Consider the following 22419-nt stretch of genomic DNA (forward strand, 5'->3'; position numbering starts at 1 on the left):
AGGTACACACATTGTGTGTCTCAGTCCCGATAGACGGAGTCGAGTGGAACGATGTGAAGTTCTTCCAGCTCGCTGCTCAGTGGTCAACTCACGTCAAACACTTTCCTGTGGGGATCTTCAGCTACAAAAAACCCTGAACACCCCCCCCCACACACATACATACACACACACACGCACACAGTTTTGTACCAGCAGACCTGTTCTGCGCTTTTTACTCACTTCCTGTTTCTATCATCTGTTATTTTTTGGGGGCATTTTTGCCTTCATGTAGAAACAGACATGAACTGTAAGCTTCAGGTTCAAAGTTAACTTTTAATAATGTATATGAACTGTGCTGTGGATGTTTATTAGTGCTGTAACGGATCGTAGTACTGACCCCCCCCCCCCCACACACACACACACACACATACAGTGTAAATAAAGTTTTAACGTTAACCATCACAGTGTAAATAAAGTTTTAACGTTAACCATCACAGTGTAAATAAAGTTTATCGTTAACCATCACAGTGTAAATAAAGTTTAACGTTAACCATCACAGTGTAAATAAAGTTTATCGTTCACATCACAGTGTAAATAAAGTTTAACGTTAACCATCAGAGTGTAAATAAAGGTTTAACGTTAACATCACAGTGTAAATAAAGTTTTAACGTTAACCATCACAGTGTAAATAAAGTTTATCGTTCACATCACAGTGTAAATAAAGTTTAACGTTAACCATCAGAGTGTAAATAAAGGTTTAACGTTAACCATCACAGTGTAAATAAAGTTTAACGTTAACCATCACAGTGTAAATAAAGTTTAACGTTAACCATCACAGTGTAAATAAAGTTTAACGTTAACATCACAGTGCAAATAAAGTTTAACGTTAACCATCACAGTGCAAATAAAGTTTAACGTTAACCATCACAGTGTAAATAAAGTTTATCGTTCACCATCACAGTGTAAATAAAGGTTTAACGTTAACCATCACAGTGTAAATAAAGTTTCACGTTAACCATCACAGTGTAAATAAAGGTTTAACGTTAACCATCACAGTGTAAATAAAGTTTAACGTTAACCATCACAGTGTAAATAAAGTTTAACGTTAACCATCACAGTGTAAATAAAGTTTAACGTTAACCATCACAGTGTAAATAAAGTTTAACGTTAACCATCACAGTGTAAATAAAGGTTTAACGTTAACATCACAGTGTAAATAAAGTTTAACGTTAACCATCACAGTGTAAATAAAGTTTAACGTTAACCATCACAGTGTAAATAAAGTTTAACGTTAACCATCACAGTGTAAATAAAGTTTAACGTTAACCATCACAGTGTAAATAAAGTTTAACGTTAACCATCAGAGTGTAAATAAAGTTTAACGTTAACCATCAGAGTGTAAATAAAGTTTTAACGTTAACCATCACAGTGTAAATAAAGTTTATCGTTAACATCACAGTGTAAATAAAGTTTTAACGTTAACCATCACAGTGTAAATAAAGTTTAACGTTAACCATCAGAGTGTAAATAAAGTTTAACGTTAACCATCACAGTGTAAATAAAGTTTAACGTTAACCATCACAGTGTAAATAAAGTTTCACTGACTCAGTAGAACTTGTGTCTCTAGTCTCTGGTCTCTGATCATGATGTGTTCACATGTAGTCTGTAAAATGTAGTTTTGGTGATAAACTAGAATAAATTCAGTAGTTTGAAGGAGATGTTTTCACATGAATATAAACAGATATTAGAGATGAATTATGATGTTGAACTTCTAACACGAGCTCTTAGAACATTATTATACATCATTATAAACAATGATGATGATAAAAATACAATCTTTTATTTCCTTATCTTTTGAATTGTGTGTTTTTATGAAGAAAAAAACACTATAAATTAGTATAACAAAGTAGAAGTACAACGTTTAGTATTTTTGATGGTTTACTGACTTCAGACTGTTTAAATTATGTTTTGGACGATGACAAAAAAAATACAATATGGTGGATCCTTGTCGACCAGCTGCTGTGATCAAAGATCAAAGAGATCTGAATCTGTTAATAACTAGTACCAGAGATCTAAAAGTTCTATTTCCCTTCTTTCTTTTGTGCTGATCCGTTGCTCCACTAATGTTCATTACTTCCTGTAAATTCTTCACGCAGCCTCAAGTCTGTTTGTCTGGCAACAACAACAACAACAACAACAACAACAACACTGTTTGTGCAGCTTGTTGACAGTCAGCAGCTTAGAGCTTCTGATGGAAGCGACGCTTTGCTGTCGGTTAATGGAGGGAGAGTGTTTCACATCTTCACAGAGATGTGTTAGCACTAGACACTACGTTACCCATGATCCTCAGCTGCTGCTGCTGCTGCTGCAGAGTTGGCCTAAAATCCAAAGAGTTGTTTTCTAGTGTTGGTGCTCGTCAGCCTCTCTCAGCTCGCTGCAGAGCTCCAGCCCTTTAGAGAGACAGTCGGCTCTGTTGTACGATATGTGAACAACGTGTTGGAAGTTTGAAACAATAAACAAAACTGTAAATTGATGACTTGTCACTTTCTTCCAGAATATCTCCACCTGATGATGATGGAGGCCGACACTCTGTTAGTCTGAGGCTCAAACTAAGACAAGAACAGAGTTGGTTTCTTACGGACCTTTAAAGGAATACTTTAACATTCTGACGTAACGTCACGGATGTAAAGCGTCTGGTTTCATCCAGAACAAAGTAATACAAAAACACTGAAGCAACACAACAGCATTATCTTTAATATTAAGGCATCGTTTCACTCTTATTATTAATAATCCTCTGACTATTTGGGGGATGATCGCGCTCCAACCTTTAGAACTACGCTGCCCATGAACAGGACGTCTCTCACTTTTATCAATCGTATGGATAAAAGGAGAGAGTTCTGGAGTGAGACGACCTCGTCCGTTTGTTGTGGGCGGCCGAGATCAGACATTCAACAAACCAATCAGATGCAGCGTCATTGGACTGTGCTGTCCCTCTGAGAATCACTGGGCTTTATTCAGATAATGAGTTGTTAGACATTAAATCAGAGGGAAGAAATATTCATAACACTATACTTTAATATCTGAAGAAAGGACAAAGTATTCTGTCGTCAGAGAACATGCATCAGCCCTCATGTTTACATCATCCAATAGGCAGCCGCTGTTTCCAAACAGCCAATCATATCACAGAACATCATTCTGTCTCTTCTTCTTAGTGTTACGTATGCACTCAAACACTCACACACAAACATACACAGTTATATTTTGTGCAGATATTCATGGAGGTGCAACTCTACCGCTCCTGTCGCCTTAAACATCAAAAGTCTTTCAGGTTTTAGATTGAAGTCTTCTTTCATTATTTCGGCGGTTCAACGTCCTTCAACAACAAAATGTAGATGTTTTATGTTCTAAAATGCTCAAAGGTACAGATGAAGAATTTATGATACATGTTTGGGAGGTATGTGAGGATGAAGACGGTCCATTGTTGGAGGTTACCAACACTCAGCGGCCGGACAACAGTCCAATAGAGACACTGGAGAAAGTCAAAGAAGTTTCAGGGTTCCACAATAACCTTTAATGAGTTATTCAAGAACACGCTGAATCTGTCAGGCACCTTTTAATGGGAGCTCTGGAAACCCATCAAAGATGTTTTTAACCTGTTAGACCTTTAAAGAACTTTACAGTTAATATATTTGAGATTTATCAAAATGACCAAAAAGACCTGTCAGATCATCAAAACAGCTATTATGAGTTCAAACAAGACGAGTTCAGAATACTCAGACAACAGAGCCTTCAGAGACCAATCTACTGTCAGGAACCTGTTATAACTTTAAGACGTCTATCTAAACCCTTAGACAAACAACAGAAACTATAGAAACTGGACAGAACCCAGCAGAACCCTTAAAGGTTTATTCAAACCCTTAGGAAAAGGACAGGAACCTGTCACATTATGCAGGAACCTATAGGAACTGTAAGGGATGCGTCAGGATCTGTAGAAAGCCATCAAAGTTGTTTTGAATCTATGAGACGTTTAAAGAAAATGAAATATAACATTTTTAGCATTTAGAAACCTCAGAAAACCTGTCGGAACCATTAGGAGTTCATCCAAGTCTCCAGAGGCCTGTCACAACGTTCACTTCAGAAGCTTTAGGAATGCATCAACTCTCAGGAAGCTGTTACAACCTTTAGATATCTTCCACACCTTTAGACCAATAACACAAATCAAAGGAACCTTGTTGGAACCTTAAGACATCCCTCAGAACTGTTCATCAAGAACCTGTCAGAACCTTTGGGGACCCGTCAGAAGCAGAACTTTCAGAAGCCTTTTACGTGGCAGTAGGCCTCCAACGAGGAGAAGACAATGTACAATAACCACAGGCTGAAGAACAGGCAGGTGGTGAGGATCTTGGGGACTCTGGGTCCGCCGAGCTCCCCGCCGATCTCGGGCCGGCGGCGGTAGATGAGTACGGCGATACAGATGAAGGCAAAGATGGTGAAGAGTGTGACGGAGAAGGCGAGCGTGCCCGGGTCAACCTTGAACTCCTCACCCTTGGAGTAGTGGTAGACGGCAGCGATGGACCAGGCCACGCCAATACCCAGGAAGACGTTGACAGCGTTACTTCCTGTCACGTTGCCGATCGAGGCGTCGGCGTATTGGTCCTGGGTGGCTGACACCTTACTGGCAAAGGTGTCTGAGGGAGAGAGAAAGTGGAGATGATCGGCGGTGTTTGAGATCCATCAAGTCGATTTAACTGCTGCTGTTTGACCCATACTAGGGACTAAACGTCAGGATATCAAAACCACATCTCAACTTATTGACCAATTTCTGTTTAATCTGTCTCACAATTATGGAAGTGAAAGCAAACCAGTGGAGTTCCCCTGAAGAGAGAAAACAAACCCAGATCAATAAACCTGCTTTCACTGCCATCTAGTGGTTGCTGCGCGTCATGTCTTTATTGGTACAAGTGCAACTAAACACACCTGTGATGTTGGGTGTTGTCAAAGTGCACCTGTTTATTTTTGGGTTTTTACCGTAAAGGTTAGGTTGACGCTTGGCAGACTAATCTTGTGAAGTCGCTTTGGACAACAGCATCAACCAAATGAATGTAAAGTATTGTACTGTAATCAGAAGAGAATCAGACCTGGTACAGATGTGCCCAAAGCTACGAACACCACAGCAGTGACGGAGTCTTTGAGGCCGACGGTGCAGCCGAAATGCGACGCCAGGTCACCGATGAATGCCGTCAGAATGCCGATGACGGAGATGGAGACGACGAAGCAGGCCCAGCCGTTGAAATAGTCGGTGGGAGGAACTAAGGCAAACAGAATCTTCCAGAAGACAGTGAGGAAGTGCATGACGTAGTCAAAACAGGAGGGCAGCTTCTCCTCGCCGCATTCATCATCATCACCACCTGGGCAGCAGAGGGAGGCAGAGCCGGGAGTCAACACTGGTTCACATTTAAAGCTTGGGCGGGTTATATTAGATTGACTCAGGTCAAGTTCTTACCAGAGCTGACTGTGATGGCCTCCACAAACTGCTCTCTCCAGCTGTTCGTCCCGATCACCAGGGCCAGGTTGGTCTTCTTAAGGAGTTTATCCACGGTGCTCTGAAAGACAGCAGGTCACAGGAAGCTCCACAGTCAATCACCAATGACAAGTTAGAGAGGCACAGAAACAAGTCAGATCATGTTCCTCTTTGTTCAAATCCTCCCATCAGATTGGTCACCTATCTAAAGGTCAATAATGAAACATTCGGATGTTTTAATTTATCGTTTAAACAGAAACTGAACCCACCTTGAACTCGTACGACTCCTCTATGACTACCTCCAGTTTGATGTGCTCGCCCAGCATCGGCCGACCCATCTCTGCAATCCTCCTCTCCTCCTCCTCCTTCTTGGTCAAAACCTCCTCACCCTCCTCATCTGAGAGAGAGAGAGAGAGAGAGAGAGAAAGAAGGAGAGAGGGAAGGAGAGCGAGAGGATGCATGATGGTGGTTTAGGTATCGCATGCCATAATAATGTCATAAACATGTCATAAAATAGTGTTGGTACAGAAACCATCCAAACATTTTCAAACGTCACAGTACAATCTGTCATAAAGAATCACACTGGATGAATGGATGAATGGATGAATGGATGGAAGGACTGATAGACGGATTGATTGACGGGAGGACGGATGAATTTGAGGAGGTGAGTGAAGGAAGATGGACGTACCTGTGATGTTGATAATGGCGGAGGGGGCGGGGTGGTCTCGTCCCTGGACCTTCCTGTAGACGTCTCTGCCTGAACAGGTAACAAGAAGCTGATGTCAAGAACAGAACCGTCACCAGAGAAAGTCACGTCTCCATCTCATCCACAACAACAAACACATGTTGAAGAGATGAACTTCTAAGAGAACAATGTTGGCATGACCACGTACCCCTTAGCCCTCAGAGGTTGAAGAGGTCAGAGGTTACTCATCCTAATGTCCTTTCCTAACCTCTTCTCCTTGACCTCAATGGAAACGTCACGAGGTCAAGGAAAGATGTGAAGGAGAATTCTTAAGGAAAGGACGACTGTGGTGCTCAGAGAATCTGACTACACTGACACGAGGCTACAGATGTGTTTGTTTAACTTTATGTATAACGTAGAGAGAATGAGAACAGTGACAGACTGTCTGCAGTACAATTCAAGTAAAGATCCAAAACAGAGTCACAGCTCCTGAGAATTCACCCACAATGTAGAATTAACTAAAGCTAACTGGTGGTTTTGTTGCTTAAAGCTAACTGTTGGTTTTGTTGCTTAAAGCTAACTGTTGGTTTTGTTGCTTAAAGCTAACTGGTGGTTTTGTTGCTTAAAGCTAACTGTTGGTTTTGTTGCTTAAAGCTAACTGTTGGTTTTGTTGCTTAAAGCTAACTGGTGGTTTTGTTGCTTAAAGCTAACTGGTGGTTTTGTTGCTTAAAGCTAACTGGTTGTTTTGTTGCTTAAAGCTAACTGTTGGTTTTGTTGCTTAAAGCTAACTGTTGGTTTTGTTGCTTAAAGCTAACTGTTGGTTTTGTTGCTTAAAGCTAACTGGTGGTTTTGTTGCTTAAAGCTAACTGGTGGTTTTGTTGCTTAAAGCTAACTGGTGGTTTTGTTGCTTAAAGCTAACTGTTGGTTTTGTTGCTTAAAGCTAACTGGTTGTTTTGTTGCTTAAAGCTAACTGTTGGTTTTGTTGCTTAAAGCTAACTGTTGGTTTTGTTGCTTAAAGCTAACTGGTGGTTTTGTTGCTTAAAGCTAACTGGTGGTTTTGTTGCTTAAAGCTAACTGTTGGTTTTGTTGCTTAAAGCTAACTGTTGGTTTTGTTGCTTAAAGCTAACTGGTGGTTTTGTTGCTTAAAGCTAACTGGTGGTTTTGTTGCTTAAAGCTAACTGGTTGTTTTGTTGCTTAAAGCTAACTGTTGGTTTTGTTGCTTAAAGCTAACTGGTTGTTTTGTTGCTTAAAGCTAACTGGTGGTTTTGTTGCTTAAAGCTAACTGGTGGTTTTGTTGCTTAAAGCTAACTGGTTGTTTTGTTGCTTAAAGCTAACTGGTGGTTTTGTTGCTTAAAGCTAACTGTTGGTTTTGTTGCTTAAAGCTAACTGTTGGTTTTGTTGCTTAAAGCTAACTGGTGGTTTTGTCCTGAAATAAAATGTGTTACGAGGGACATGAAAAACTGTAACCATAGATTGCATCTCGTGACTATTTCCTGAAATGCGGTGAGACTGATGAACATTAAAGTGCTGCAGCTCTGTTATTGTCTGTTGTTGCGTTAAGTGTTGTAAAGCTTTAACGCTAACGTTTCCACCGATGAGAGGTGTCTGACCCTACAGCTGTTTGTCTGCAGATTCACAGGAAGTGTATTATGTCACTACGAATGAGACAATGCAGAGAAAGTGTTTGTGTTCACACACCTGTTTTGACGAATCCACCTGAAAGGATAGAAAATATGAAACAAGAAGTCAAACTTAGTTCTGATTTTAGAGTCAGTCCTGATTTTAGTTTTAAAACGGTATTTCAGAGATATGATGAATGAGGCAAACAGCAGGACAGAAAAAGAAACATTAGAGCAGCTTACCGACTTCCTGAAGCAACACAGCTGAAGAGAAGAAACAGAGAGATGAAATCAGAGAGAGAAAAGAAAGAAGAAGTTAAAAAGAGGAGCTCAGATCTTCTGAAGATGAAGAGTTATTTGAAAATGATTCGGTCTGATCTGACAGAGTACGATAGCAGGACCACATTCAAATCCAGATGAAGGTTTCACGCATGAAGAACTTCACTCCTCACAACATGAACATGCATCACTGTGTTCAAATGTTTCCTGTTTCCATGTCAGTAGGAGTTCTATGTCAAATCCTGGATGATGTTAAGTGTTTTAGTGAAAGCACACACAGGCAGGTTTACTGGGACGGGGACAAACAGACCACAAGCACACCTGTCATATAACATATTCAAACCTCTCCAGACATGTCTATACTCGTTCTAACTTGACCAAACCAGTCCAGACGGGTCCTAACCTGTTCCAACGTGTCCAAAACCGTCTGAACATCTCCAAACATGTCCAGACAGTCCTAATTTCTCCCAAGTATATGCTAATCTGTCCCAGCCAGGACCAACAATGTCGTACTCTGTTCTTGTCAGTCTCATTCTGTCCTAACCAGTCCCAACTGGTCAGAACTTGTCCAGACCTGTCTGTCCCTCAGTGACCCAACCAGTGGAAAGCACCCCATCCTGTCCTAATCCGACAGTCCCAGTCTGTCCAGACCTGTCCTTAAATGTCCCATTCTGTCCTTACGAGTCTCAGACTCTCCAAACATGTCCAGACGTGTCCTTAAGTGTCCCACCATGCCCCAACCAGTGGAAAGCACCACATCCTGTCCCTACCCGTCCCAGTATGTCCTAATCAGTTCTAACCAGTCCCCTTACCCAACCGATCCAACCAGTCCAATCAATCCAACTTATTCCAATCTTCCCACACTAGTTCTAATTAGTCCTAACTGTCGGACAGTCCCAGTTTGTTCTGACCTGCCATTGCGTGTCCCACCACATCCCAACAAGTTGAAAGTACCCCTTCCTGTCCGAACCAGTCCCAACATGTCTTACTCATTCCTAACCTTTCCAAGCCCATTCTCACCTGTTCCCAACTACTCCAAACTAGTCCCTAGCACTCAATCAGTCCCAACTAGTCCAGACCTGTTCTAACCTTCCCTAACTAGTCCCACCATGCCCCAACCATTCCTAACTAGTTCTAACCCACCAACACCGTATACAACTATTTTATTCTAACGCCAGTCTCAGTTCGACAGCAGCCGGAGAAAACCGAACAAAAGCAGGAAAAGAGCGCCTCGAGGTAGATGAAGGGAAAGTCAGAGGTGTCTCTTCACACCTGTCCATCTCCTCTGGTTCCAACACGGCTCCTGCAGCTCTATGTAGAAGTTGGCCTGCTTATCGTACTCGTCATGGTCAATTACTCTAACTGCTATGGTCTTCCTGCGGATGACAGAGTACAGTGGGAGGGGAGGTCAGGGGGTCATGCGTTAGTTCACAAACACACATTCAAACACACTCGTAGACGCCGACGGATGCAATCTGACAGGACTCCGTCGTCATGGTGTCTGAGGCACCGTGGGATGAGCTCACCTCATCCGGCCTGCAGGGAGGAAGTTCCATCACGGTAACACCGCATGAAAGGGTCAATTCACTGGTTCCTGCTCACACCTGGTGGTTTACAGACTGTCGTTTGGGTTTCTCAGGTTTTCAGTAGTAAAGGTGTTTTGGGATCCCATGATGCATTTGAGTAAGAAACATCCAATCACAGAGCTTCAAGTGATGCTGATAGAACATTTATTTTATATTCATATATTCAGCCCAGTCTTAGCCCGGTTTGACTTATGTTGTGATTAAATTGCATTTGAGTTGTTTTAGAAGAACTTTAAAAAAGAAACAGTTTCTTTTCTTTGTCTACAGGCTTCCACACACTATAACAATCGGCCTCTATGATAAACGTTCATATTAATAGTTTTGTAACTCTTATTAGTTGTAAACAGGAAATTATTTTTCACTCCTATTATCTCGAGATCACAAGTGAACTGTTTTGTTATAATAATAATATAATAATGGGTTCATTTATGCTGAATCTCGAGAAAACAAAAGGCGGATTTCTCAAGATAAGGAGATAAGTAGTCCTGGACCGTCTGTTCACCAGGATACACTTCGCTCTGGTTACATAGTTACATTCTTCTCCTCAAGTGACGAGGACTGAACGTTCTCTCTGCCTGTGTGACTGAAGCGGAGTCTGATTCGCTGATCATAATGAGAACTCTTTGATCCTTTTCAGCTTAAATCAGTCAAGATACCGTCAGTGCGTTCTGACACGACTGATCTTTGATACAACAGGAAACAACCTTTTGTTTTCTCGTGATAACGGGTTGTTTATCTCGATATCTCAAGAATCCAGAGTTTGTTTTCTTGGCATTAAAAAAATAAAAATGCAAGCAAAGCTGTTTTGTGCTTCGGTAGAGAATTCTTTGATACTGAAGAAAACTTGATGATTCTCAAGTTCAGCAGCGTTTTAGTGGATTTATTCTGGAGGGACATCAGATAATGAAATTCATTGTGACAATAGGTTGATTGTTTCTCCCTGTGAGGTCCTGAGGTGAGCTTGAGTTAACAGAGGTTACAGGTCGTTAGTGATGTGGGCGGGGTTACAGCGTGGGAAGGCGACGCCCCCACCTTTCCGCTCACTCATCTCCAGCAGCTGAGGCGCTCCGATCTCTAGGAAGAAGTTCTTGTTTTTCTCATATTCTTCATCATCAATTATATTGATCTGAATAGTTTTGCTGAAACAGAAAAAAACACAGAAAGGTTGCAGGAGGAGAAGTGTGCAGACGGCTGAGGAGTAATGAGGAGAACAAGGTGATGAAGATGCAGGGAAACAGCCTGAAGAAACGTTCAGGGCCGAGCACGTTATGAGACGAAGATGCTGATCTAGTGATGAGCTCCCAGTTCAGACCGGTTTGATTTGATTCAGTGACCCAACATGAAGAAAGCAGCTGACACAGTTAGAAGGTTTGTTTGGAGGCTTCACTGGGCTGCAGGCTACAGCAGCCCTGATTGGACACATCCACGGTGTGTGTGTGTGTGTGTGTGTGTGTGTGTGTGTGTGTGTGTGTGTGTACGTGCCGGCGGCGTGGAAACAGATCCGCCTTCATGTATCTCCATGTTTATTTAAAATGAGCAGATTGATGGTTTGGAGCTTTGCCGTGTGTGATTCAGAGTCTGTGTGTGAAAGTAAAGTCTGAGTAAAGTTTGATTTAGAGACGGATTTGTTACAACAATCAGTTTCCTAAATGTTTGTTTACACCTGTAATGTTTTAAAATAAAGGAGAACTTTTGTTTTTTACATCTTTACATTGTTACAGAATAATATCAAAGTTAAATCTATATTAAACATAAAGGTTTTGTTTTTGATGACTCTAATAATAACTGTGATGACCTTTGTATTATAATAATAACTACATTTAAAGTGGATTTATGCTTCATGTTAAAGTTATGAAGTCAAACATTTGATTAAAGCTGAAGACATCAGACAAGCTAACGCTAGCTGATGTTTAGCGTCCACAGACTGACGGAGGATTGAAGTGATGAAGAACATGTTCCAGTGGTACTTGTGTTCTCTCAGTAGAACTGTACATGTTCAGAGTACTTTGATCTATTTCAGGACGAGGTCTTTCTTTCAGGCCACAGAGTTCTGGACAAACTAACATGATGTGTTTCACGCTGTAAGAGACAAAACAACGTTTACTTTACCTTCTGCATAAAGTACTACTAACTACTCATAGTGTTTCATTTATACTCGTGTGTTTCTGTATCATAGCAGAAACAAGAACTGAGCTGGAGACGATAAAAGCATTCAGATCAGTTATTGAGGGAGAAATTGGAACTTCAAAATGTGCCAGAAGACCCAAACTAGTTTCTAAAAGAGGCTAAAAACACTTTAGTACATCAGTGAGCCGTTAATATAAGAATACTGATAAGTAAAGCTAGAGTACAGCAGTACGTCTGCAGTTTTACTCGCTCCCTATCAGTTTTCCGACAGGCTGAGGTAAAGAGCGTGAGGTCGGAGGTGACCTCCTCTGTGGTCGACTCTGAGAGGAACCGGCTGCACTCATCTGTCTGCTTTATGGGGCGAGTGCTGGACGATGAGCAGCATCCTGCTGCTGCTCAACACAGGCTGCCTAATAAGGAAGAGAGCAGCGTGATGTTTATCTGGCCGACACACCGGCAGCACGACAAAGGACACGTGAGACGCCGAGCTGGAAATCCACTCACACTCACCGAAGAACAGACGACTGCAGGTCAACAAACATCAGATACAACTAACCAAAGGAGTACTCCACTATTACTCCATAATCAGTACTCCACTATTACTCCATAATCATCAGTACTCCACTATTACTCCATAATCATTACTCCACTATTACTCCATAATCAGTACTCCACTATTACTCCATAATCATCAGTACTCCACTATTACTCCATAATCATTACTCCACTATTACTCCATAATCATTACTCCACTATTACTCCATAATCATCAGTACTCCACTATTACTCCATAATCATTACTCCACTATTACGCCATAATCATCAGTACTCCACTATTACTCCATAATCATTACTCCACTATTACTCCATAATCATTACTCCACTATTACTCCATAATCATCAGTACTCCACTATTACTCCATAATCATTACTCCACTATTACTCCATAATCAGTACTCCACTATTACTCCATAATCATCAGTACTCCACTATTACTCCATAATCATCAGTACTCCACTATTACTCCATAATCATTACTCCACTATTACTCCATAATCATTACTCCACTATTACTCCATAATCATCAGTACTCCACTATTACTCCATAATCATTACTCCACTATTACTCCATAATCATTACTCCACTATTACTCCATAATCATTACTCCACTATTACTCCATAATCATCAGTACTCCACTATTACTCCATAATCATTACTCCACTATTACTCCATAATCATTACTCCACTATTACTCCATAATCATCAGTACTCCACTATTACTCCATAATCATTACTCCACTATTACTCCATAATCATTACTCCACTATTACTCCATAATCATTACTCCACTATTACTCCATAATCATTACTCCACTCATTACTCCATAATCATCATTACTCCACTCATGTAGTCCGTCACTGACACAACATGCAGGGTTGAATTCACAAAGCTGAACCTGCACAAACACGACAAAAAGAAACCTCTGAGGGTGAAATGCTCCTTTAACTGAACGTCTCTCGTCTCGTATTTAACTTCAGTCGTAATGAGTGAAACAAACAGAGTTTAAAGCTTCACACTTCCTACTGCACATGCTCACATTAACCCTTCACATCCAGCATTCAAAGCTATACCGACAAAATAAAATGCACTTGTAATTTGTAGAGATTCAACAAAATTCTTTTGTATTTTATCGACGCAATCTTGAGCGAGGAAGTATGAAGACCGCTACATCAGATACTGGGCGGCGGGAGAGGAGGTGGAACAACCAGCGACCTCCTGAGTAAGAGGTTTGTTCCTCATGTGACTTCTGTACTTCAGTAAAATAAGACAACCTCTAGTTCTTCAGTTCTTCATGTGTTAAAGCTGCATTCTCTCTAGTGACCACCAGGGGGCGACTCCTCTGGTTGTATAGAAGTCTATGAGAAAATGACTCTACTTCTCTCTTGATTTATTACCTCAGTAAACATTGTAAACATGAGTTTATGGTCTCAATCTCTAGTTTCAAGTCTTCTTCAATACAGCATGATGTTCATTTAGTAAATGATGGTCCATTTAGAGTCAAACAGACCATAAAGCAGGGGATGCTTTAGGGGCGGGGCTACACAGTGATTGACAGGTCTCTACCAGAGACGTATACGGCGTCTCTACGTCACTCCTCCTCAGTCCATATATGCTCACTTCCTGTTCACTAGTTGATAACCCCCCCAAAAACAATAACTAGCTGTGAGCTGGTGACTGGTCCTCAGTCTCGACCTGTAGCCTGATGGCTCTATATAAGGCTCTGCCAGCAGCTTCCTCATTAATAAACTGAAACAACGAGAGGAGCTTCCCACCTTTTCCATTTCATTTCCCGCCGCCTTCACAGCCAGCGGCCGTGTTTACGCTCTGGAAATAAACGTGTTGTCATTTCATTCCTGCTGCCCGCAGACATGGAAAGAGTGTGTGAGGCCTGTAAACCTGAGGCCGAGTCACATGATCGCGTTCAGGAGGAGCTACAGAAAGAAACCCGCGTTCAATACAGACCATCATACAGCTGCTGCTTACTGCAACACTTAGTGAAGAAACCAAATGTTCACATTCTGACTTCTCTATGATTCTTTGATTGCAAAGTTCCTGATTTAAACCAGAATTTTACCACATTTACACTCTGTTTCAAAAAACACGAGAGAGCGAGAAAAATACTGGTAAACAAAAATGTACTAATACATCATAAATTAGGAGTCTGAGAATCGATGAGTATTGATTAATTAGAAAACTTAAAAAGTGTCCAGAAATGCATCTACATCCGTATACAGCCACAGAGCACGACTGAAGTCTGCAGGAAGCAAGTACCTGTAGCTCTGCACTCCTGTGACATCATACCGTGTGTGTGTGTGTGTGTGTGTGTGTGTGTGTGTGTGTGTGTGTGTGTGTGTGTGTGTGTGTGTGTGTGTGTGTGTGTGTTAGCCAATCACGTGCACTTCAATCCGTCCACAACAATCGCACGCTAAAAGACATTTTGGGACCATTTCTTTCAATACTGCCTGAAATCTTTTCATCGTGTTAACAGACTGCAAAACACACAATTATATCATAAATTCAATATTTAAATGTTATGTTTGAGTAAAGCTTCAAGGATGTGCAGGAAACAAAAAGTGAAGAATCTTAATTCATAAAGATTTATATCATCAAGCAAATAATACATTATGAGTCAGTTGACTGCTCTATAATCACCTATAAGTTCTGACCTGATATTCATGAATCACAACAAAAACAGACTAAAACTAAATAAACAAAGATATTTGACCTGTCCAGTAGGATTCATCTTCTGAGGATGTCTGGATCATATTTCATGGCTGAAAATCTAAATGTTATCTTTAGAACTGTTTCCACCAACAGTTTACATATTTACGTGATCAGAAACACGTCCGCTGATAAACACTCAACCGGAGAACACTGGACGTTGGATTTATCGTCGCGAGTAGGTTGTGGACATTTGAAATACTATTGAAATACCTTAAAGATGGATAACAGGTAAAAACATGCACCACTAAAGTTTGCATAGTGGGCGCTAAATGACGGATAACATTGTAACTTGCAGCATCCTCGAGTCGTGAATGTACGTAGTGAGGGGGAAAGGTGTATTTGTGTCGGTGTTTTTAAACTGCAGCCATGATATTTCTAACTTCAACCACAGTAATAATCATTCATGTGGTTGCACATTGCTTTGCCCATTTGAGCCTTGTTGTTTAATACGATCTGAGGTTTTGGAGAATCATCCGCTGAAGACAGTTTGTGCAGCTGAAAGGCTGGTTGGTATACACAAGTGTTCAAATCATCAGAACGTCCACGAGAGACATTTAACAAGCAATGTCAAGCAAATGTTGAGAGAATAATACATTGAGGTCCACCTTGGCCCCGCCCACATCAACGTCCATGAGTGTGAGCGGACTCATCAGCCGATGTTTAACCTTCTCTGACACGTTGACCCGCTTCATCTGCCTAACTCCTTAACTCAGGACCCTTTGTCTAAATGAACCATCAGTCGTCAAACAGTAATCAATACAGTCAGAAATAATAATAATAATAAAGTTTGTTTTGACATAAAGACTCAGAGTCAGAGAATCAGAGGAACTCACACAGAAGATTTGTACTTACAAGATCTCATCGTTCTCGAACTCCAGGACTCCATGTGTGTCCTCAAAGTCCTCGCCGCCTCCTTTAGCCGTCCCCTCCGTGGTTTTGTACGGCACCATCACGACGCCGCGAGCTCCCGAGGTCCGGATCACCTTCACCTCTATCACCCCGACGCTCTCGCTCACGGTCACCGCCGGCTCCTCAAACGTAAAGATCCCTGCGTGGTCGTCATCAAAGATGGTGACGGTGGCCGAGCATGGCAGACCCAAACCTGCGAGGGCGTCCACGTGGTTTGCCTCGTCTGAGCCGGCGCCCTCTGATGTGACCTTCACATTGCTGAGGTGAACCAGGAAATGCTCATCTTCCTCAAAGATATCATCGTCAATTATGTCGATGCGGAGTTCCTTTTCGGTCTCGCCTGGTTTGAATACGATCGTTCCTTCAGTGAACCGGTAATCTGAGCCGGCGTTTGCGGTGCCGTCTTCAGTCCGGTAATCCACGGAGACTGTGCTCGTTAGGTCTCCACCATGGCGCACCACGTTCAGTGCTACAGTGCCGCAGTTCTCCAGACACTGGTAGGTACCGGGGTCGAAGAACACCTTGGAGGAAAAGTCGTTCACTGAAACCTCGGAGCAGATGTCGTGCTGGGTGGCTCTCTTGGCTTGGTCGGCGACGTGCTTCTTCAGGATGTTTCCTGCTCCCGTCAGGATCCGGGTGGCCTGACAGCGGTAGAAAGCCCGACTCTTCTGCTGCTGGCTTAAAACTTGGTAATTGGCGAGCTCCATCAACTGCTCCATCTCCTTCTCGGGATGTTTCTGTTTCAGCTCCTTCAGGATCCTGGCCACCTCTCTGCGGGCCTCTTCCTCATCCAGCTCCTTAAAATCAAACCCTGTGTCCTCTCCGTCGGAGTTCAGCATTTTCCCGTCCATTTCGATGTCGACCTTTGAGGGAAGCTCTGGTTCTCCCTCTGTTTCGATGATCATTCCTTTCTGCTTCCCTGGTCTGTATCGTTTGTACATGTATTTGTAGAAAAGGAGTCTGCGGTCGGCCACGTAGGCGAATCCAACACAAATGGGGAAGAAGAAGAGCGTGACCAGACCCTCCCATATCTCAACAACGCCTGGAGAAAAGACGGCCAGGATCAGGTAAAGCCAGATGTACGCAAAGACGCTCCAGGTGGCGGTGACGAAGAACACCCTGAGGTGCTTCACCTTTCTGGTTTCTCCTTCAGGAATCACGGACACACAAAGGCCAATGATGACAAACATGTTGAAGGCGGCACTTCCTACGATGGTGTTGGGGCCCAGCTGGCCGGCGTTAAAGTTGTGACCACAAACCTCCACGACCGACAGGAGGATTTCTGGGGCGGAGGAACCCAGCGCCATCAGGGTCAGGTTGGACACCGTCTCGTTCCAGATGCGCACCGTCGTGGTGATCTTCTCACCGTTGGGCTTCTTGATGGTGATCTGTCTCTCCTGGGAGGTGATGACCTCGATGGACGCCATAAAGCGGTCAGCGATGATGGAGACGCCCAAGAACATGTACGCCAACCCCACAAAGTAGACGGTGGCCCTGGCGAGGCGGTCGGTGAAGGCCGGGTTTTCTGGCTTCCACACTGGCAGGATGACGCCTTCAACGCAGACGCTGCCTCCTCCTCCACATTTGGTGGTGCGGTTGCTGAGCGTGTCGTTGGACGTGACGGTCAGAGCGGAGCCTCCGGCCACAGAATCTGGAAGTTCAGTTGAGATGATGGTCGACAGGAAAAGCAGCTGATACGTGGAGAACAGTGACGAGGTCCTGGATCGGCTCATGGTGACCGTTGAGCTTAAACCTGCAAGACACAGAAGATTTTAGTGCTTTGCTGTCGGATCATGTTTGAAACTGGTTTGAATGGACGACTTCTCGACTTCCCTTCTCCTGAATCACAGAGAAAAACTGTTGTGAATGTTCACATGACGTGATTTTAACACAAGATGTTCTTCAATCTTTCTCCAAACATGAACAGTGACTGACTAATAACTACACAACGGTACTTTTGTAGAAGTATTTAGAAGTTCTGATCAGTTCTTGAAACAACAAAGACAATAGTGACAATCATTTACGTTCTGAATCGTTCATTAATTGTCAGAGCTTCTTTGTAAAGTGAATGTTTTTGGGTGTTCAGTCCGTTTATCAGACCACATGGTCAGTTTGGACTCTTTGGATGGGAATTGATTTATGTATCACTGCTAATCATCAATCAGGTGATAATGCAAACAAACACTTATTGAAACCATTTATTTAAGTTATATTTAATTTTGGTGCGACGAATACTTTATATAAAACAAAAATGTATAATGTTTTTAATTTTTTAATTGACAATCATTCATTTACATTAAAATATTATTGTAATCTAAAATAAGACTGGACATTTATCAAAAGTTATATTTTTCAATTAAAAACTACTTTTTTCTTTGACTCATACATTAAGGACACTGTAAACACCAATAATGTTCTAACATCACTGCCGTACTGTAGTATTATATAAAACGTACTGCTGTACTACCTGCTCTACTGCAGTACTACACAATAACACAGTTACACATCTGACTGTATATAAAGCACAGAACTGTGGAAAGGAGAATCCTACCGTCACTCCAACAGTTTCAGCTTCAGAACCTCAAAGAAGCATCAGAAGAGTTTTCCTCGTGGAGGCAGAAACACGAATGAAGCGTCTTCAGCGAAACAACAGAAGGCTGTCAGAGGATGTGGAGACGACAAACAGAAACACTGATAAGAACAGAGACCACCAAACCACTAAACCACCAAACCACTAAACCACCAAACCACCAAACCACTAAACCACCAAACCACCAAACCACCAAACCACCAAACCACCAAACCACTAAACCACCAAACCACCAAACTGCTGTCTGCTCCACAGTCCTACTGAGGACCCCACTCTGCCTCCCCCTCTCCCCCTCTCTCTCTCTCTGTCTCTCTCTCTCTGTCTCTCTCTCTCTGTCTCTCTCTCTCTCTCCCCCTCTCCCTCTCTCTCTCTCTCTCTCTCTCTCTCTCTCTCTCTCCCTCTCTCTCTGTCTCTCTCTCTCTCTCTCTCTCTCTCTCTCTCTCTCTCTCTCTCTCTCTCCTGAATCCTCTTTGGACTTCATTGTCTTTGACGCTATAATAACTCTAATACTATAACTAACTACACTATAACTATAATAATATACATTTCTGGGTTTAACATAAATCTGGAGAAATTTTATAATCATAATTCTCAAATCGATCACAACATATTGAGTTTTTGGGCACAAAGAGTTTATGAAACTACAAGCTGCACAATCACAAGTAGAATATCAAACATCTTCACATAAATGCAGTTTAAGATATATTGAATATGGAAGACGTCCACTTTGACTCTTTGGTTTTTTAATCAGATTGTGCTGTTAGAATCTAAAGTATATCTGCAATGATTCACTTTAGATCAGAACTAAACATGGTCTGTGGGACACATGGGAAGAGTCTCCAACACGTCCAGAGGAGACGGACAGCCTCTAGTCTCACATGTCTCACATGTCTCACATGTTTCCTGTATGTTGAGTCGTAGATTCAACAGAACTGCTCTGTGCTAATGTTTCATATTGTTTGATAAGAGTGACGATACAGAAGTCCTATTTCTGCACTAATATATCAAATAATATGATAGTAATTATACTACACTACAGTAATATTACTACACTACAGTATTACTACAACGCTACAGTATTACTACAACGCTACAGTATTACTATAACGCTACAGTATTACTACAACGCTACAGTATTATTACAACGCTACAGTATTACTATAATACCATAGTATTACTACAACACCACAGTATTACTACAACACCACAGTATTACTACAACGCTACAGTATTACTATAATACCACAGTATTACTACAACACCACAGTATTACTACAACACCACAGTATTACTACAACGCTACAGTATTACTATAACTCTACAGTATTACTACAACGCCACAGTATTACTACAACGCTACAGTATTACCACAACGCTACAGTATTACTACAACGCTACAGTATTACTACAACGCTACAGTATTATTACAATGCTACAGTATTACTATAATACCATAGTATTACTACAACACCACAGTATTACTACAACACCACAGTATTACTACAACACTACAGTATTACTACAACACTAGTATTACTACATGACTTCAGGTGATTGCATCACAGCAGCATCATCTCCAGCTGGATGAGAAGATGCTGGACTCAGTGAAAGCTTCTCCTGTTGGTCTGTTCTGTGAGCCGGTACTCACCTGTGGTCCTGATGCAGCAGCAGCAGCAGCAGCAGCAGCAGAGCGAGTGCTGAGGAGGGAGAGCTGCGTCCGATAACTGCTCTAAATTTAACAGAAACAGACATTGCTCTAAACATGGAGGCATAGCTGCCTGTGAGCTGCTTATCGTCCCTCTCTCAGCGGGCCATGGCCATACAAGGCTCTGCGGGGCCCGGGGCCATCCAGCAGCTCCTCGTCCCCGCCGACACCAGGAGGAGATAACGGCTAACGGCAGCTCGGTGACGCCGACGGGCCACAACAGGCAGGAATGCTGAGAGGAGCGCCCCCCCTCCCTTCCTACATGACATCTGTGCAACCTTCACAGCCGTGACTTTCCACACAGCGAAGGTGACATCCAGAGACCTGCAGACCCCACAGGGTCCTGAGCAGGAACAGGAGGTCTGTAGTGGACCTTGACTTCAGGTCTGTAATCTGACAGACGAGCCACAGAGACTTGATGCAGAGATAAAGTCTATTCAAGTGATACAAACTGATCAGGGTTCAGATAAACAAGACAACAAGTCCAGCACGACCCCACGTCAGCGATAGATCAGCTTTCCTGCTTATTCAGACCCACAATCCTTTGCACAGCAGATATATGAGGGTGAAGGTAGTTCGTGCTGATTGAATGCATACTGCACGGACCAGTGTCTCTGTGAAGGGTACTTTAGTTAACTCCACACAGACTGCTGGACGTCTTGTGTTTGTTTCTTTCTAAACTTTTTGTAAAAACCAAATAAAACTGGTTTGTATGTTTTACATTCCAACCCAAGTCCAGAGCTGCTGGTCTCTGGTGGGCCCTCGTGGGCCTTCGTGGTCTCCTGGAGGAGCTCTCCCCCTGACAGGCTGTCAGTAGTTCATCTATCAGGTCTGAAGGACATTCCTGCTACGAGCTCAGTTAAGATGCTGCTGTTCATTGGTGCTAACGTATCTCATGTGATGTAGCATAAAGTGATTATAATGTTCAGACATCAGCTGTTGTGTGTTAGGACTCAATAGGGTCACATTGACATGTCAATCAGGAGGGTCAGGGTCCTGAAGCTGCCCCCAAGAACCACACGGGGTTCCTCCTCCAGCGGTGGCTCTTTAGAGCTTGTTCACCCTGGAGTACATCCAGTCCTCCTACACCTGTTACACACACCTGTTACACACACACACCTGTTACACACACACACACCTGTTACACACACACACCTGTTACACACACACCTGTTACACACACACACCTGTTACACACACACCTGTTACACACACACCTGTTACACACACACACCTGTTACACACACACACACCTGTTACACACACACACCTGTTACACACACACCTGTTACACACACACCTGTTACACACACACACCTGTTACACACACACCTGTTACACACACACCTGTTACACACACACACCTGTTACACACACACACCTGTTACACACACACCTGTTACACACACACACCTGTTACACACACACCTGTTACACACACACCTGTTACACACACACACCTGTTACACACACACACCTGTTACACACACACCTGTTACACACACACACCTGTTACACACACACCTGTTACACACACACACCTGTTACACACACACCTGTTACACACACACCTTTTACACACACCTGTTACACACACACTTGTTACACACACACACACCTGTTACACACACACACACCTGTTACACACACACTTGTTACACACACACACACCTGTTACACACACACACACCTGTTACACACACACACACCTGTTACACACACACTTGTTACACACACACACACCTGTTACACACACACCTGTTACACACACACCTCTTACACACACACACACCTGTTACACACACACCTCTTACACACACACACACACCTGTTACACACACACCTGTTACACACACACACCTGTTACACACACATTGATGACATCATGATGATGACACACGTTTAAAGATTCAATAGAACCTCAACAGAACCTTTGAATGTTAAAGAAATGAGTGAAACATCACAGAAGCAGAAAGACTTTCAGCATTTATCTGACAAATCAACACTATATTTACTATTTCTATGAAAAAGGTGAATTCATATTCATGTGTGAATTTAAACAGACTTGTTTTGTTGAGTTTTCTGGAGGATGTTTGTGCTCCGACACTAAAGAGACAGAGTGAGTGTGTTT

The 22419-nt window shown here is 42.5% G+C and overlaps 1 protein-coding gene across 8 annotated transcripts; it reads right to left on the bottom strand.

Moving 5' to 3' along the window:
• Nucleotides 1-4290: 4290 nt before the first annotated feature.
• On the bottom strand, nt 4291-17726 carry slc8a1a (solute carrier family 8 member 1a; the record flags this gene model as incomplete). Of its 8 annotated transcripts, none has more annotated exons than XM_079160095.1 (9): nt 4291-4667; nt 5118-5387; nt 5483-5582; nt 5770-5897; nt 6189-6276; nt 7882-7901; nt 8048-8068; nt 10702-10808; nt 15937-17726. In XM_079160095.1, the coding sequence occupies 9 exons, from the start codon at nt 17724-17726 to the stop codon at nt 4291-4293; spliced, it is 2901 nt and encodes a 966-aa protein (XP_079016221.1). The 8 variants fall into 8 exon arrangements, with proteins under 8 accessions (XP_079016221.1, XP_079016222.1, XP_079016219.1 ...); XM_079160096.1 differs by having other exon boundaries at nt 6189-6253; nt 7880-7901; XM_079160093.1 differs by lacking the exons at nt 7882-7901; nt 8048-8068 and having other exon boundaries at nt 10694-10808.
• Between the last annotated feature and the right edge of the window lie 4693 nt (nt 17727-22419).

The sequence above is a fragment of the Pholis gunnellus genome (genome assembly GCF_910591455.1).
Source record: "Pholis gunnellus genome assembly, chromosome: 5".
Lineage (NCBI taxonomy): Eukaryota > Metazoa > Chordata > Actinopteri > Perciformes > Pholidae > Pholis > Pholis gunnellus.